General features: G+C 52.1%; 1 protein-coding gene across 1 annotated transcript in view; it reads left to right on the top strand.

Moving 5' to 3' along the window:
- Positions 1–113: 113 nt before the first annotated feature.
- The window catches only part of Tmem132b (transmembrane protein 132B), a 67,049-nt gene continuing 51,988 nt past the window's right edge, over positions 114–15,174 (top strand). Inside the window, exons 1-4 of the mRNA XM_012515725.2 lie at positions 114–398; positions 524–667; positions 5,804–5,859; positions 6,107–6,220. Of these exons, the coding sequence (XP_012371179.1) occupies positions 114–398; positions 524–667; positions 5,804–5,859; positions 6,107–6,220 (599 nt within the window). The remainder of the gene's footprint in view (positions 399–523; positions 668–5,803; positions 5,860–6,106; positions 6,221–15,174) is intronic.

The following is a 15,174-nucleotide window of genomic DNA, read 5'->3' as shown; positions in this document are numbered from 1 at the left end:
AATGTGATCATTGTGAGCTGCAAAGTGTACTAATAAAAAAAATCGACAAAATAAAAAGAATGGCAGGATCCTTTTGACGAGTTTTACTCTTGGTGAGAAGTCGTGTGAGCCCGATGGCCGGGCCACGGGCCCAGGAGGCAGCTGGGGCCGCCGTAATCCCCCAGGTGTCGCGCGGACAGGGCGCCGCAGCAGCGGCAGCAGGAAGGTCGCAGAAGCAGACCGCGGGGCCTGGCCTCGGGAGCAGAGGCTCAGGGCTGCTGGCTGTCCTCACCTGGCACCCAGAGGAGGCCCGGGATTCCTGGGCTGCGAGGCCCCGAGCAGCAGCCTGCGCCGAGCACGGAGCGCAGAGCACGGCCGGAGAAGGCCGCGAGTGGGAGGCGCAGCGCGCCCTTCCCGGGGCTCGTGACCCCGGCAGCGCTGGGTGGCGGGGCGCCCAGGACGGCCTGCTCACGGCCTCATCCGCTGCCCTCCCCATCCCCGCCTGGCCCGCGCGTGCTCACCTGCACCCCTGTCTCCTGCGCAGGACACGGAGGTTCTGAACACCGCCATCCTCACTGGGAAGCCCGTGTCCGTCCCCGTCAAGGTCGTCGGGGTCCAAGAGGACGGCTCAGTGGTGCACGTGTCGGAGTCGGTGGAGTGCAGGTCGGCGGACGAGGACGTGGTGAAGGTAGGGAGGCCCTGTGGCCGCTCCGCTTCTGCCCCAGCGTCTGTTCGGTCTCTGCATCCTGAGCTCCCGAGGCGGGAAGCCGAAGGACCGCGCCCAGGACAGGGGCAAGGATGTGACAGCAGGGGTCTGGGTGGAGGGAGGGAAGCCCGGCCCTCAGGCCCAGGGGACTCGCTCTCCTCTCTTTACTGTCTTCCCTCCTTCTCCTTCTCCACCTTCCTTTCCTTCGCCCCCTCAGCTCAGAGCCTCCCCTCCGCTCCTCTCCCCTCCCTTCCCTTCCTCTTCCTTTTCCTTGTGGAGGGATAGAGGGAATTATTGGGGAGAATTTAAAAGGTACTCCAAGGAAGCGCGTGGGCTTTCAAAAAGGAAAGAGATGCATTGTCGTCTGGAGTTGAGGATAAGCATTTTTGGTGGTGAAAAAAAAAATCTGGAACTTGTGGCTCTTTAGAAAGCTTGGGCTTGGTTTGTAGAGAAAGCAGTGGCCCACCCACAAGTGGAAAGAGAATGGGCCGTTTTGCCGTTTGTGAAAAGTGTTAGGCTTTTCCCGTGTAGCAGAAAAGGAGAAGTGAAAAAAAAAAAAAAAAGCAGTGGGGGGGGCTTTATTAACTCCAAGGACCCTGAGAGGACCACAGGACCACAGGGAGAGGCGGATCCTCAGACCTGAGACAGGAAGGCTGAGATTTTAGGGACTTCTGTCAGGGGCGGAGTTTGAGGGGCAGGTTCAGTGACACCCAAGGATCTGACTGGGGGATCTCTGCTGTGCACAGGACAGGTAGAAGGAAGTTGTACCCAGGGCTGGGATGGGGAAGCAGGAGGCGGTGGTCCCTGGGAAGATGAGCTGCTGTTTTGGGCTTCAGCCATGTTGAACCAGGTCCGTAGTAATTTAGCCGTTTGGACTCAGGCCAGAACCTATCAAAAGGGTGGTCCATTTTGGAGGAGAAAGGCTTAACCATTTTTTGAAACCTTTCTGTCTGTTTCTCTGAAGGTCCGGTTTCTGTCTTTACCACACCAACTAAGCTGATCTGTGGCCTTGCGGTGTCTAAGGATTTGGGGTGGGGTGGCTGGGGGGTGGGGAGAGGCTCTCGCAGACCTAGGGGCCACGGACGTGGGTGACCTCGGTCCTCCTGGAGCTATAACTTTCACATTGTACTATTCCTATCTCCTTCCTGCCCGGATGGTATTTTCCTAATGCTGACAACCCACGTGCCACCCCAGTCCGTGCCAGCTGCCTATGCCCAGCAATGCCATTAGCTAAATAGATTTTCTTCCAACGCCTTGCTTCTTTGGGCAGCTGGTTGGCTCAGCTGGGGAGCGTGTGGTGCTAATAAATGTCTCCCTCTTTCAAGCTTAGAAAGTAATTTACCCTCATTATCAGATAATAAAATCCATGAGCTTGATATACTAAATTTTTGTTAATAGTCATTAAAATAAATTACTGTTAAAATGAGAAAAAAGCTCACCAGGCATCACCTAGCTTAATTTGGATATAACCAGGATACAGCTTAAGGGGAGGGAACCCTGGCCTTGGGACATTTCTGCTGGATTTGACACGCTCATTAGCTACACTTCTGATTCCAGATTCTGCCAAGGACCATCCTATGTTTTCAGCTTCTCTGGCTCTTTGGGGGTTCTGCCAAAATTACCAAATTTAATGTTTCTGCCTATTTTTTTCTTAGTGCCTTTCTTGCCATCTGCTTTTGTAGCAGCCACTTAGGAGAGAAAAGGCAAAGTTTCAGAGTCCTCCCCGCTCCTTAAGCTCTTCACATGTGTCACAGGAAAGTACGATGCTGCTGAACTGTGTTCTTCCTGAAACCCAGGCCCAGAGGTTAAACAAAACTTTGTCCCCAACTCAAGAACTTAGCAGTGTCCCTGTGGTAGCAAAGGCCTGGGAGAAATAGATTTCTTTTCAGTGTGAGGTACGTGGGAGGTACATATCTCTCTCCAGAGACAATTAATAAAGAAGAAATGATACATTATGGAAGTATAATTTTAAAAAATGAGCCTAGGAAACTCTGGTTTGGCAGAGTTCGTTTCCTGGGCATGGAATATTAATTCCCTCTGGGGAGGAAGGAGGACCAGCTTGAAATCCAGGGACACAGCCCTGTGCCGGGGCTCCTGCAGAGCCTTGTGTTTCGTGAGTAGGCCAGATTAAACAAGCACAAGTCCCCAGTGTTTGTAATCTAGAAGTATCAGAGCCAAGCCATGGGAGATTTATTAGTCACTGTAGCACCACTGGGACAAAAATACCCTGTACTTGGAATTGAAAGAAGCAGAGGCTTGTCCTGGCTTAGGGTGTCCGTGGGTTCAGTGCATAGTTGGCTAGTTCCAAGGCAGGAAGGGCCTGGTGCAGGAAAATTGCTTGCTGTATCCCAGCCAGGAAGCAGTGAGGGAAAGGAGGAGCTGAGGACAAGGTCGTACCCTTCCAGATCGGGGCTCTTGCCCACCTCCTGCCAGGCCCCACCTCCTGCCTGCTGATGGAGCTACAAAGCTTAGCAATGGACAAATGCACTGAGGGTCATGGCAGCCCAGGGCCGATTGCTTTCCACAAGAATGAGACCTGGAGGGGGCGCATTTTAGAGCTAAACCACAGCAGAAATCATTTGTACAGATGAAAAATCCTGAACACGTGCGGCCCAATGTTTATCATTCCCTCCTCCTGCTGGAAGGAGACACTGCCGGGGGCAGATGGGCTGGTGTCCGTACACTTGTGCTGCTGTGAACATACCGCAGAGTTCCTGTGCTCTTACTTCCCTCTGGAGAGCCGGTGTGGAGCTCCATGGGGTGGGGTCCTTGGTCTCCTCCCCTGGAGAATTCTGCCCTAGAAGGGAAGGTCCAGATTCACGGACCCCATTTTGGCTCATTGCCCAGAAACATACTCAGAACATCCTCTGGCCATGGTGGTGTGCACCGTATTTTGGAAGGTGATAGTGCCCTGGTCAGCTGTCCCCTCTGGGAGTCCACGAAGAGAGCATGTTTTTTAGCAAATGACTGTCCACTCTCCAGGGGAGCAGAACATGTCCCAGCGCTCAGGGCTGGGACACAGGTCCCAGGTCCACAGGTCCCAGCGCTCAGGGCTGTAGTGAGACGGGCTGTGCGGCCAGCCCGTGCCCGCGTCCACGGGGAGGGCCTAATGCGTTGCCAGGGCTGCCTTTGCCAGAGCTTCACATCGACATCTCATAACATTTGCTGTGACCGCAGGATGAATGGAGTTGTCCACAGAGCTGCGTGTGGGCCTCAGGGTCCCCCAGGGGACATCCCCCCAACATTGGTCCAGTCATGAGTACCCTCCAGAGACACTGCTCCTTGTGGGGGCTGTCACTCAGCCGCTCTCTCACAGGACTGATGGCACTGGGAGGTCCCCAGGGAGCAGATTTAGGGTCACTGAAGATCCTCCTGGGTTGGCTGTTCTACGAGTGGATGTGTGGCTCAGATAAATGAGAAGGGTTAGCTTAGGAAGTTGTGAGCTGTGGTCATGTGGGACACGGCAGCTTCTCGGCCCTGGGATGCTGTGGCTTTTGGAGGGCAGAATCTGAGGACATCGGTGACTGAAAAGGCTGGGATCTTGCCTTAATCTGGCAGGATCCAAAGGGTTACACACCAAGGTTTAGGCTGATAATTATTATTATTATTTGTCTTTTGGAGACAGAATCTGACTATGCAGTTCAGGCTGGTCTTTGTAGCCCAGGCTGGTCTCAAACTCACAACAATCCTCCTGCCTCAGCCTCCCCAGTACTGGGATTACAGGCATGCATCACCATGCCCAGCTAACAATTATTATTAAATTAAAATGTTTTAAAATTCCAAGTACTTAAGTGTGTGTGTGTGTGTGCATGCGCGTGCACACACACACACACACAAGCAACAGTGGCACTTTTGTTTTCTTTTGGTGTTTGTTACGTGATGCGAAAAATTGGTAAATTCACATAGAAATCTGGATTTCCATCTTCTGAGGAAAAACATCACAAGACCCAAGTGGCAAGGGGCATCCGCCTCCCTGGGTTCTCCCTGGAGTTGCCTGGAGGGCTCCCTCAGGTCAGGCCTGAGCCTTGCACTCAGCCTTCCTCTGGCTCTTGTCTCCCACACAGGTGGTGGGGGGAGGGCAGAGCTTTGGGGGGGGCAGTTTGTCATTTCCTGCCGGGTTGTGCCGCTGCCCTCCTTAGATTCCGGGGGAAGGTGAGGTATTTCTCGTACTCCGATATATGTATGAAAGCAGCCAGCAATGTGCCTCACTCTGTCATGTGATGGAGAATTCTCTATCTTCCTAAACTCTAAAACCAACTCCACTGGGAAGTGGATTGTGTTCTGCCAAAGACTCTCCAGGGCTGAGAGATGCTGAAATCAGATCACTGGTGCAAGGAGGGAGGGAGGCGGGGGCGCAGAGGCTGTCGGCCAGCGGGGACAGGAGGCGCAGGGCCCCGCTGACCGCGACACAGCGGCGCTTTTTATGTCTCTCAAGGGCCATTGTGTGGAGGATTCGGGAGACTTGTGCTTTTTATATTCTGAAAGTGGAAGTTTAAAGCCGTCGTTTTTCAGTTCACTGGGAAGGAAGGCAAAGACCTCAGAGTGGCGAGGGTGAAGTGGCTGGGGCAGTGTGGCACCCAGCCTGGCTCCAGCGACCTGGGGGGCGCCCTTGGTGGAGCGCTGAGCGCAGTGGAAAGGGGCCTTCCAGAGGCTGCTTCCAGAGCCACTGTGTAAGACAGCACGAAAAGTAATCAAGATAATCCTAAAAAGACCCTGGGCTTTTGGGTGTTCAAAATACAGTTGATTAAATGCTTTCCTTTCAAATTTCCTGGAACGGAAAAGAGCAAGGTTTTAGTTTTCAAGGCAGTATTAGGAGAAGTCTTGCAAAGCTCAGCTTGGGGCTGCCTCTTCGCGCCCTTCACCCTTATGTCTTGTAGAAGTCTTGTCAGATGGTGATCCAGTTGTTCTAAATGCATAGAATTGAATTGCGACTTGTTGAATCTGTGTGATAACAAATCCGAGGTGGAAGCTCGGGGGATGTAAGTGAAAGTGTGTGTCTAAAGGAAGTTCCGCAGTACTTGACCTGTGACACGTTGGTGGTGCTTTCTCGGCATATGTATAGCCGCTGTCTGCACGCGTGCTCTTACCCGTGAGCCTCACCCTGTCTTGGCTGTTCAGGTGGACAGTGTCTACGACTGTGTGCTTGCTAACTCCCCTGCTCGCAGGCCTACGCAGTGTCCGGAGCACAGGAAATATTTGGGGAATACACAAATAGGTGAACAAATGAATGCTAGAGATTCCCAGAGATGGGAGAAGGTGCCGTGCGTGAGGCGCTGCCTCCGCGTCCTTGGAACCTCTCCCCTGGGGTCTCGGCGCCGAGACTCTCCGGGGAGAGGCGGAAGGTCCGCGCGGGGCCCCTGCGTCGGGTGGAGGTGGAGGTGTGAGCCTGAGCGGGCCGCGCCGCCTTCTGTTCTGGGATAGTTTATTCCTCAAACACGAATGCATCTCCTTCCGTGGGGAGCGGCGTGCAGGGCGCCGTGGGAGCCGCACAGGTTGGATGCGCGAGAGCGCTGGCCCCGGAGGTCGCCACAGAGGGTGAGTGTTCAGCGGTAACGTTGGCTGAACGTCTGTTACAGGCCGGACAAGGGGCCTGAGCGGTGATGACCCTTTAAGGCAGCTCCTCCTGCCGCCTCAGGCGTGTGCAGGGGAACAGCTGCAGAAGGGCGGGGCTGTAGGCTGGGTCTGGGGTGCTCACCCTCAGGCCATTTCCTAAGGCTGTAGTCTCGGTGTGGCTGCCACAACAAATTGCTGCAAACTCAGCAGCTTAAAACAAACATTGGTTACAGATCTGGGGGTCAGAAATCTAAGAGGCAGACAGGGCTGTGACCCTCTCTGGGGCCCCAGGTGTGCCCTGTCCTTCGCCTTTTCCAGCTTCTGCCAGTGCACCGGGTCCCCTCCCCGCCCTTCACCTTCTGAGCCTGCAGGGTGGCACCCTCATTGCTCCACTCCTCTGAGCTCCGTCCCATCATCTCGCGTGTTCTCTGCCCGGGCCCTGCCACGGCCGGCTATAAAGGCCGTTTCACTGGCTCGGGCCCACACAGCCAATCCACCTCGGGAGCCTCGGTGGCATTGGCGACATTCCTTTGTTACATCTGTTAGTTTTCTAGAGCGACTGTACCAAGTCACCACCGTGGAAGGTAACTAACTTAAAGCAATAGAAATGTATTCTTTCTTGGTCCCAGGGGCCACAGGTCTGAAATAGAGGCTTCGCGAGGGCCCCATGTCCCCTGAGACTCCAGGGAAGGACCCTGCCCTGCCCCTCCAGCTCCTGGTGGCTCTCAGCAACCTTTGGCTCAGGGCTGCGTTACTCTCAGCTCCTCCTCTGCTGTCCTAGCCTCCCTACGTCTCTGCATGACCTTCCTGTCTCTCAAGGACACTCGTCCCTGGATTTAGGGGCCACCTTCATTCTGCATGAGCTTTTCTTGAGATCCTTAAAAATCACACCTGCACAGGCCCTTTTGCTAAACAAGGTCACTTACAGAGCAGGTCAGCCCCTGTGCCCCTGAAGGCCACCTACACACAGGTCCTAAGGATTAGGATGGACCTGGACTCCTTGGGGAGGGGCCTCCCTGTGCTGTCTCCCCAGGGTGCTTTTTAGTTTTCTTCGCTAAGTGTCTTTAAGGTTTTTGGGGGGGGGGGGGGAAATTGCGTTTTCCTTTTTTATTTTTGTTTTAACCTTCGGGTATCTGTCTTTCGAAGTGACAGCTTCATGTTTTTATGCATTTGCAGTGGTATTGTGTGTCAGTGGATTGTGGCTTCCAGAACCACAGAAGCCAGCCACGCATCATCAGCGGGGGACAGACGCTTTCACGCTGGCTGAGGAGTACATGTAAATGCCATAGATCTTGAAGAGGATGGCCTCTGCTTAGGGTCATAATAATTAAGTTTCAGACTTCCTGCATCAGCTGGACTCATGATAATGAGAGTGTTAAAGGGCTGGTAAAAGGGTATTAGCATTTTAAAGCTAACCCAGGGAGGGACCTTGATCTTGTTTCCAATGATGGCATGGAGGGGTGAGGCAGTGGATGTCAGGAAAAAGCACGAATTTCCCCTGCTTGCTGAGCAGTGTCCGGGAAGCGGGTCGCTGGGTAACTCCTGGGAGAAAGCCTTCTGGGTTCTGCGTTCCCTGGTTAGTATGCAGCACTCACAAGAGGCTGTGCAGTTGCCCTCCTCCTGCAGGGTGGGGTGGAGGGCAGGTGGCTGTGATGGGGACCCTCGGGCTGGGCTGACATCATCAGCAAGTAGCTGGTTCTGGCAGAACCAAGCTGAATTCTTACACCGTCAAGTGTTGCTGTCATGCTGTTGCAAGTGACAGAAACCCACAAGCAAGCCTCCAGCAAATGCTAATACTGCTCGGAAGAACAGAAGAATTCAAGAGATTTAAAGCTATTTCTTCTCCTTTAACAATATTTCACAAAAATTCCTGCAACAGCCCGCTGTTAGGCTATTTCTGGGCATGAGTTTCCTTCACCCACTGCCAGGGGCCGTGTGGCTAAGAATAAGTTGTCAGGCAGTTTGGATGTTATTGCCTAATTTTGTCCTTCTTCATGCTGGTAATTTGGACTTTTATTGTCCCATTCTAATTGGAGATGTGTTGCATACTTCCCGGTGGCCAGGGATAGATACTGCTGTCTTCTCAACCTTTGTTCTGTCAGCTTCATTATGATGCCAGTATTAATTAGATCATTTGTTCATTTCTGTCTTTGGCATCTCTAATTAAGAACTAACATTGTGGAATTGTTTCTGCATAATTCAGGGAAATCTCAGCATGAGCCCGCAGGAGCCTGCGCACACCTGCCTCAATAGCCCCGCCCACCGCCCCCTCCCATCTCTCCCTGCTCTCAGGAGCTTCCCACCTGCTGGGCTCCAGCCAGGCCAGCTCCAGTCCAAGGTTGGGGGCTTTATTAGAAAAGTGGGCCTGGGCCTGGAGTTTCAGGCCGGGACAGGTAGAGCCCCTAGTGCTGTGTGGCTTTTGCAGACATACGGGGTAGGATCATAAAGCACAGCGAATGTTTAAAACACTGACTGTGGTGAAGGACGTGGTGCTGCGCACCCCCTCGAAGCCCCTCCCTCGTGTTGAGTGCACTTGTCCCATGGCTCCTGCCCCTTTCTGCAGCAGCTCTGGAAGTCCTCTGTCCCTAATGTCTTTAGTTTCATTCCTGTGACACTCTCGATGTCTGGAATCGATTCTCAGCATTTACCTTTCATGGTCATTTGGACTTTGGAGAAGAGCCACAAGTCACAGAGTGCCAGATGCCATGGATGTGGTGGATGAGGATGCATGTTTTTACAGGCCTGCCTTTCTGCTGACTGGTGCTTGGCAGTAGCATTCACTTTATTTTTTGATCATACCTTTCAAAGACCCTCATGAAGGAAGACTTCCAGAACTGCTCCAAAGAGTGGCGAGAATGGTGGGATGAGTGTGTCGGCGTGAGGGGCATCAAGAACAGCATGCATTCAGGAGGAGGAAAGGACCCTTGTGGGTGTCCCAGTGCTTGCTGCACAGCCGGATCTCTTGCCAGGTAGCTCTGGTGGTGTCCAGAATGCATCAGACCCAAGCTCTGGTTCCCCCTGGGCTCCCTGAAGAAACTCATCTGAGCTCAGGAACTAGGCAGGTTGCCTGGGTGTGAGATCCAGGTACAGGTGTGCCTGGGCCCAGGGGTGGAGGCAGAGCGTTGAGATCGCAGTCACTCCCCAGCCACCAGTGGCACACATGTAAGTGGATAGTTGGGTACATTCTGATGGCTTCAGAGGTGTGAAATCCTCACCAAGATCAAGACAGTGAGCATCACCTTAACCTCATGCCTTTCCCCTTCTTCCTCTCCGCTCAACCCGAGGCAACCACTTGTCTGTTCTTGGTCCTAAAAATTAAATGATTACTTTTTATTTTCTAGAGTTTATGTAAATGAAATAATAAAATAGACTCACTATATTTATCTCTGCCTTATTTGGCCTAGCTTCACCCACCCAGCATTCAATTTGAGATTCCTCCTTGTTATTGTGTGTCTCAATTGTGCATCACTTTTTATTGCTGAGTACTATTCTGTTGTATGAATATACCACAGTTCATCATTTCATTGATGGATATTTTGTTCCTCAGTCTTCAGCTATGAGAAGAAATGCTGCTAGGCACATGCGCTCAAGCCTTGGCGCATTCATTTCTCTAGGAATAGAAAAGTCATAGCGTGTGGTTAAGTCTTGTTCAACCTCTTAAGAAACTGCCCAAACTGTCCCTAATGTAGGTGTACTATTTTACCCACCATCAAGGTGTGAGCGCCCCATGAGCGCCCACCTTCGTCAACACTTGGTAGAGTCTGTCTTGCTTCTTTCAGCCATTCAGTTAGATGTCCAGCCATCAGGCATCTGTGCATGTGCCATTGGACATCCGCAGGTCTTTGGTGAATAACTGTTCACATCTTTTGCTCATTTTAAAATTAAAAAAAGTATGATGGAATTTTGAGATTTCTATTTCTATTCTAAATGCAAGTCCTTTTTCACATATGATTTCAAATATTTTGTTCCAGACTTCAGTTTGTCTTCCATGCCCTACTAGGGTCTATTTTTTTTTTTTTTTTTTTTTAATTTTTGGCTTTGTGTTTTGAGATGGGGCTGTCACTGTGGCCTTGAGTTCTCTGTGTAGTCCAGGCTGAGCTTGGACTTGCATCCCTCCTGCCTCAGCCTCCTGAATGCCCACCTCTAAATAGGAATCTGTTGAACAGCCTACATTTTTCATTTTGGAGAGGCCCAACTTTTCTGTTTTTCTCTTACGGATTATTTATTTTTTTGGTGTTGAATCTAAGAAATATTTTGTCCAGTCCAAGTTCACAAAAGCTTTCTCATATAATTTCTGCCAAAACTTTGATAACTTTAGCGCTTACATTTAGGTCTGTGGTCTACTTTGGAGTGAATTTTTTTTGTGTGTAGGCGAGGTAAGGGTCCAAATTCCTGTGCCTAGCACGAGACTACCCAGGTGCCCCAGTGCCATTTGTTGAAACCACCATTCTTTCTCCATTGAATTTTTTGGCATCGTTGTTGTTGCTGTTGTTGTGTATGTGTATGTTGTGTGTGTGTGTGTGTGTGTGTGTGTGTGTGTGTGAAGAGACCCCTCAAGGAGAAGGGAGGAAATTGAATTCCAACGGTGTGTTTAGAGGCCACATCCGAGGGACCACAGCTTGTTTTAGGACAGGGCCTTCTCTCAGAACCTTTGCTGGTTTGAGATTGGATTTAGTCAGGAGAACACTAGGAATAGCTCTGTTCATGAGCCAGTTCTTAGGAGCCGTGGGACACAGTTTTATGGATTCTCATTTGTACCCCAGTGACACAGCTGGTCTGCCTGTCAGCTGCAGCTGAATTTGGACAGACTCTGGTTATATAACAGTGGCGACCAGTCTGTCTATCTGATGGTTTCTGGGTGTGAGAGATGAGCCCCCCCAAGGGCATTACACACGTTCTCTTCTTACCACCCGGCTCCAGCACCTCTCGCGGTGCCTGGGCAGCTCAAGGCTCTCAGTAGACATCGGCAGATGGAGGCCGAGTGGCCTCTCCCGCGAGCTCAGTGTGTGTCTGCCCCCCTGGGACTCAGCACCTTCGAGCTCAGTTCTTTCCCACATGAGAGCTTTGGGCGAAGGCTACTGTGAAGCCCTGCTGGGACGTCCGCGGGCTGTGTCACGTGTGTGGGTTTCCTGCCCTGGTGAGTGCCTCCCTGCAGCTGGCAGCTCTGTGATGGGACAGAGAGCTCGTCTACCTTGCTCATCAGATTGCCCCGGTCTCCTGGCACCAGCCCAGGACTGAGCACCTGGGTGTGGTCACGTGGTGGAGTTCTGCTGCCGAAAGATGCTGCTGCTGTTTGTGTGGAGGAGGGGGAGGCTCTGAGGTCCGGTGGCTGTGGGCTCCCACCTGCGTAGGCGGCACTGTCCGGGGGGCTCTTGGGGAATCTATTGTTCAGAATAAGGCCCAGAGGCTGCCCTTGTGTATGATAAAAGCTGGTAGTTACCGGCACCCACATCTTCTGTGTGGGTCAGTTCAGGCAGTCCCCAAGTCCCCAGAGGCCTGTTTTCTAGAGTGCACGGTCCATGAGCCACTCAGCCGCACAGGGTGGATAATCGCCGTGCACTCAGCTCAGCCGGAGCTCTCCACCTCTGCGTTCCTCTGCAGCGTTCAGGGGCACCATTCCCCCTCTTCCTCTTGGAGGGTCCCCCAATCCACTTATTGCAGGCCTCTCCCGAGTGGTGAGGGAAATAATGTTCCACGGATAGAAAGGTTCTCTTAAATATCTCCAATGTCTGCAGAGAAATCTGCTCACATTAGGAGCTCATGAATGGAAAAGAGAAAAACTGGGCCTCCTACTGCAGCAAGGTAACTTGTGCCCATAGAGATGGTGGGCACAGAGGAGCGACTCCGGGACACCCACACTCTCCCCCAGCGTGCAGGGAGTTAGCACAGCGGCTCATTAGTGCTTTATTGATGTATATTGGTAGGCTGATATGGATTTTAGAGATGGATGCTGCCTTGTGCAGCTGTAGAAATTCCGTCTCAGCTGAGAACAGGGTGAGGCGCCTCAGGCAGTAGACGGAGCGGATTGCAGGCTCCTATTAAACGGATGTGGGCTTCTGTCTTCTACTGTGTTGTCAAGAGCGATGCTGCTTCCAGCACCAAAAGATTGTTTGTACTCACACACTAAAATTTATGCGCTCTTTTATTACATTTTCTAAATTGCTCTCAGATTTATTTGCTCTATTGTCTGTTCTTTTTTTGTTACTGTAATGAAAGACCTGAGGCTGAGTAACTTCGTGAGGAGGTCGGTGTTGATGCACGGTTCTGGAGGGCCAAGGTCAAGGTCACATGTGGTGATGGCCTTCTTGCTGGCAGAGTCCTGAGGGGGCACAGGGGGTCATAGGTGTGTCCTCTGGTGTCTCCTCCCTGCAAAGCCACCAGCTTCAGCTGTGGCCTTGTCTCATCCCGATCAACTCCCACAGGCTACACCTGTGGACACTGCAGCAGGGTTAAATTTCTGCCCTCTAAATACTGCATGGTGGGGGTCACATTCCAACACGCAAACCCTAGAGAGGTGCACGAGAACTGTATCCAAACCACGGAGTTTGCCATCAGAATATCACGATCGTACTTAAAGTGCTAAGAGGAAGTCTCCGATGTCTGAGCACTTGTCCTGAATTTTCCACTCCCTCTGTAGCGTTGGGCTAGCTGTACAGCGCCCCTCCCCAGAAGGTCTCCCGTGTTTATTTCCTCTCAGAAAATCCTGTGAGTCTTTGTAGAACGCAAAGGCCCCAGCCCCAACCAGTTGCCCTGATAAAGCCACCTGTGGAAGCTCTGAATTTCTCAGCACTTCCTGTCCCCAGGGCCTCTTGCTCAGCAGGGGATGGGTTCCTAAGCATGGAGAGAGATAAATGGGCACACCAGTGACTGCCTGGCATCTTTGTGCCTCACAGTAATCAAATATTAGGGTCACAGTCTGACTTTTTTCTGGTATGCACATAGTTGGAGGAAGAGTCCTGGATGGCCATGTATGGAGACGTCTGTGTGTCTGAAAGCCACCTGAGGGACGCCGGGTCCCCATGTGCCTTCCCTAGGGTGGCAAGACTGCACTGGGGATCCCACAGGATTGTCAGGCTTTTCTCTGACTCTGGAGCCTGCATTATGGCTCTGGCCAAGTCCGGGACTAAACACATTTTGGCTTTATTAATAACATAAATCATATAGAACAAATAAAAGTGTATTTTAAGTGGCCCGTAGAGCCCTGACACCGAATAGCAATTAATTATTGTTAATCCTCACCATTACAATTAGTACGATTAGTACTTGGCTTAGAGTGTCTTCTGATTGTTTTCATGTTAAATATATTGCGTTTCTAATACAAGAGTGGAAACAACCCTAGCGAGAGTGTACTATAGGCTGCTGTTCCTCCTGCAGCACCCCTGTTACGCCGTGTGATGGTGCTGAGCTCTTTGCGTCCCTGACCGCCTCTCTCAGATGGGCGTGGAGGGCCTGACCTGCCTGTGCACACCACTGTTAGGGTTTCTGTCACAGCATTTGCATCAGCAGCTTGTATATTGATTTCCAGCTGTCGCAGATGTGCAAGCCGGCATCCTCTTCAGACCTGTTCGCACACGTTACGTAACAGCCCTTCAGTGCCACCCAGCATGCATTGCGCCTGTCCCCTCACTGTGACACTGGACTCATTACTGTCAAAGTCAAAAGCACTTATTAAATTCATGAATGCTTTTCTAATTTTTTTTCAGCAAATGGCCTGAGGGAGAGCCCTCCGAGTCCTACAGACCGTTCTTTCAGAAGCTTAGCAAGAGGTAGGGTGGAGAATGCAAGTTTGTCCAGTGCTCACTGGGCGTGTGTCCTTCTTGTGACCTTGTACCCATTATTTCAAGCAGAGGCCATGGCGACCTTTCAGAAGCAAGAATGTTGCCTCCACTGTGCAGGAAGAGACAGGTTTACAGGACTGAAGTGTCCAAGGCCAGGCAGGGCACGTAGAACCCGAGTCCAGGCTCTCCCCACTCCAGAAGCTGTGTTTGACTGTGCAGCCACCATAAGGACTTTCTGTAGAAAGCAGGCAAGGTGTGAATTGGGAGGGGGTGTGGGAGGGCCACGGCATGAAGGCTCGGCACCAGTGGCGCACGGAAGGCTGGGGACCGCAGGCGAAGGATGGCTGGTTTCCAGAAATGTGTGTGGTGCCCTGTGAGCAGACCGGGAACTCCGTCTTGGAGCACTGGTGGCACGCCGCTCTTCCACTGAAGATGAAATCAGCATGTAAAGCAGCAGATGAGAGACCCTTGGGAAAGGAGGTTGCCCACTTCCAACAAGGGTACCTACCCCCTTGGGTTAGGTCTGAGAAGTGACAGGGTCACTGAAGCAAAGAATGTGGGCTGATGGAAGAACTGACCAATGCCTCAAGTCCAAGGACCAAGACTTATCAGGCCATGGGGCAGCTAGTTGTAGCAAGCTGGCACTGTGCTGCAAGAAGGCGCTGCATGGTGCACCAGCGGCTCAGGCCTGTGGTCCGCCTAAAACACATGCTCTTCAGGGAGTTATGTCAGTGCATCAGGGCTGAGTGCAGAGCGAGCCCAGAGTTAACGTCAGAGATGGCACGGGGGCACCTACAAGAAATGACGTGGAGAAGATGCCAAACGAAAGCCAGTGTGTAGAAGATGGCTGGGTGGTGAGCAGTGGCAAAGCAGCCTCTCTGAGGTGTGGAGAACAGATCCTGGAACACAGCAGTGTACGGAAGAACGTGAGAGAAGCGGGTCGCCAGGGTGCAGCAAGGCTATGAAGCAAGGTTTGGATCCTGCGGGAGAGTGGAGAGGAGGACATCATTGCAGAAGCAGCAGTAGCAAGTGGCGCTTTCCCTCTGAATCCTGACTCATGGCATGAGAGTGGCTGCTCAAGTTGCCTGTCCAGGCATAGTGAGTACTGCTGACTGCAGAGGCCTCCACGGAGACACCAGTGGATGGGGTACTGGAGGC

The sequence above is a fragment of the Octodon degus genome, unplaced genomic scaffold (assembly GCF_000260255.1).
Source record: "Octodon degus isolate 3935 unplaced genomic scaffold, OctDeg1.0 scaffold00076, whole genome shotgun sequence".
Classification (NCBI taxonomy): domain Eukaryota; kingdom Metazoa; phylum Chordata; class Mammalia; order Rodentia; family Octodontidae; genus Octodon; species Octodon degus.
Note: the sequence above shows the minus strand (reverse complement) of the source record. Positions and strands in the feature narration are given on the sequence as shown.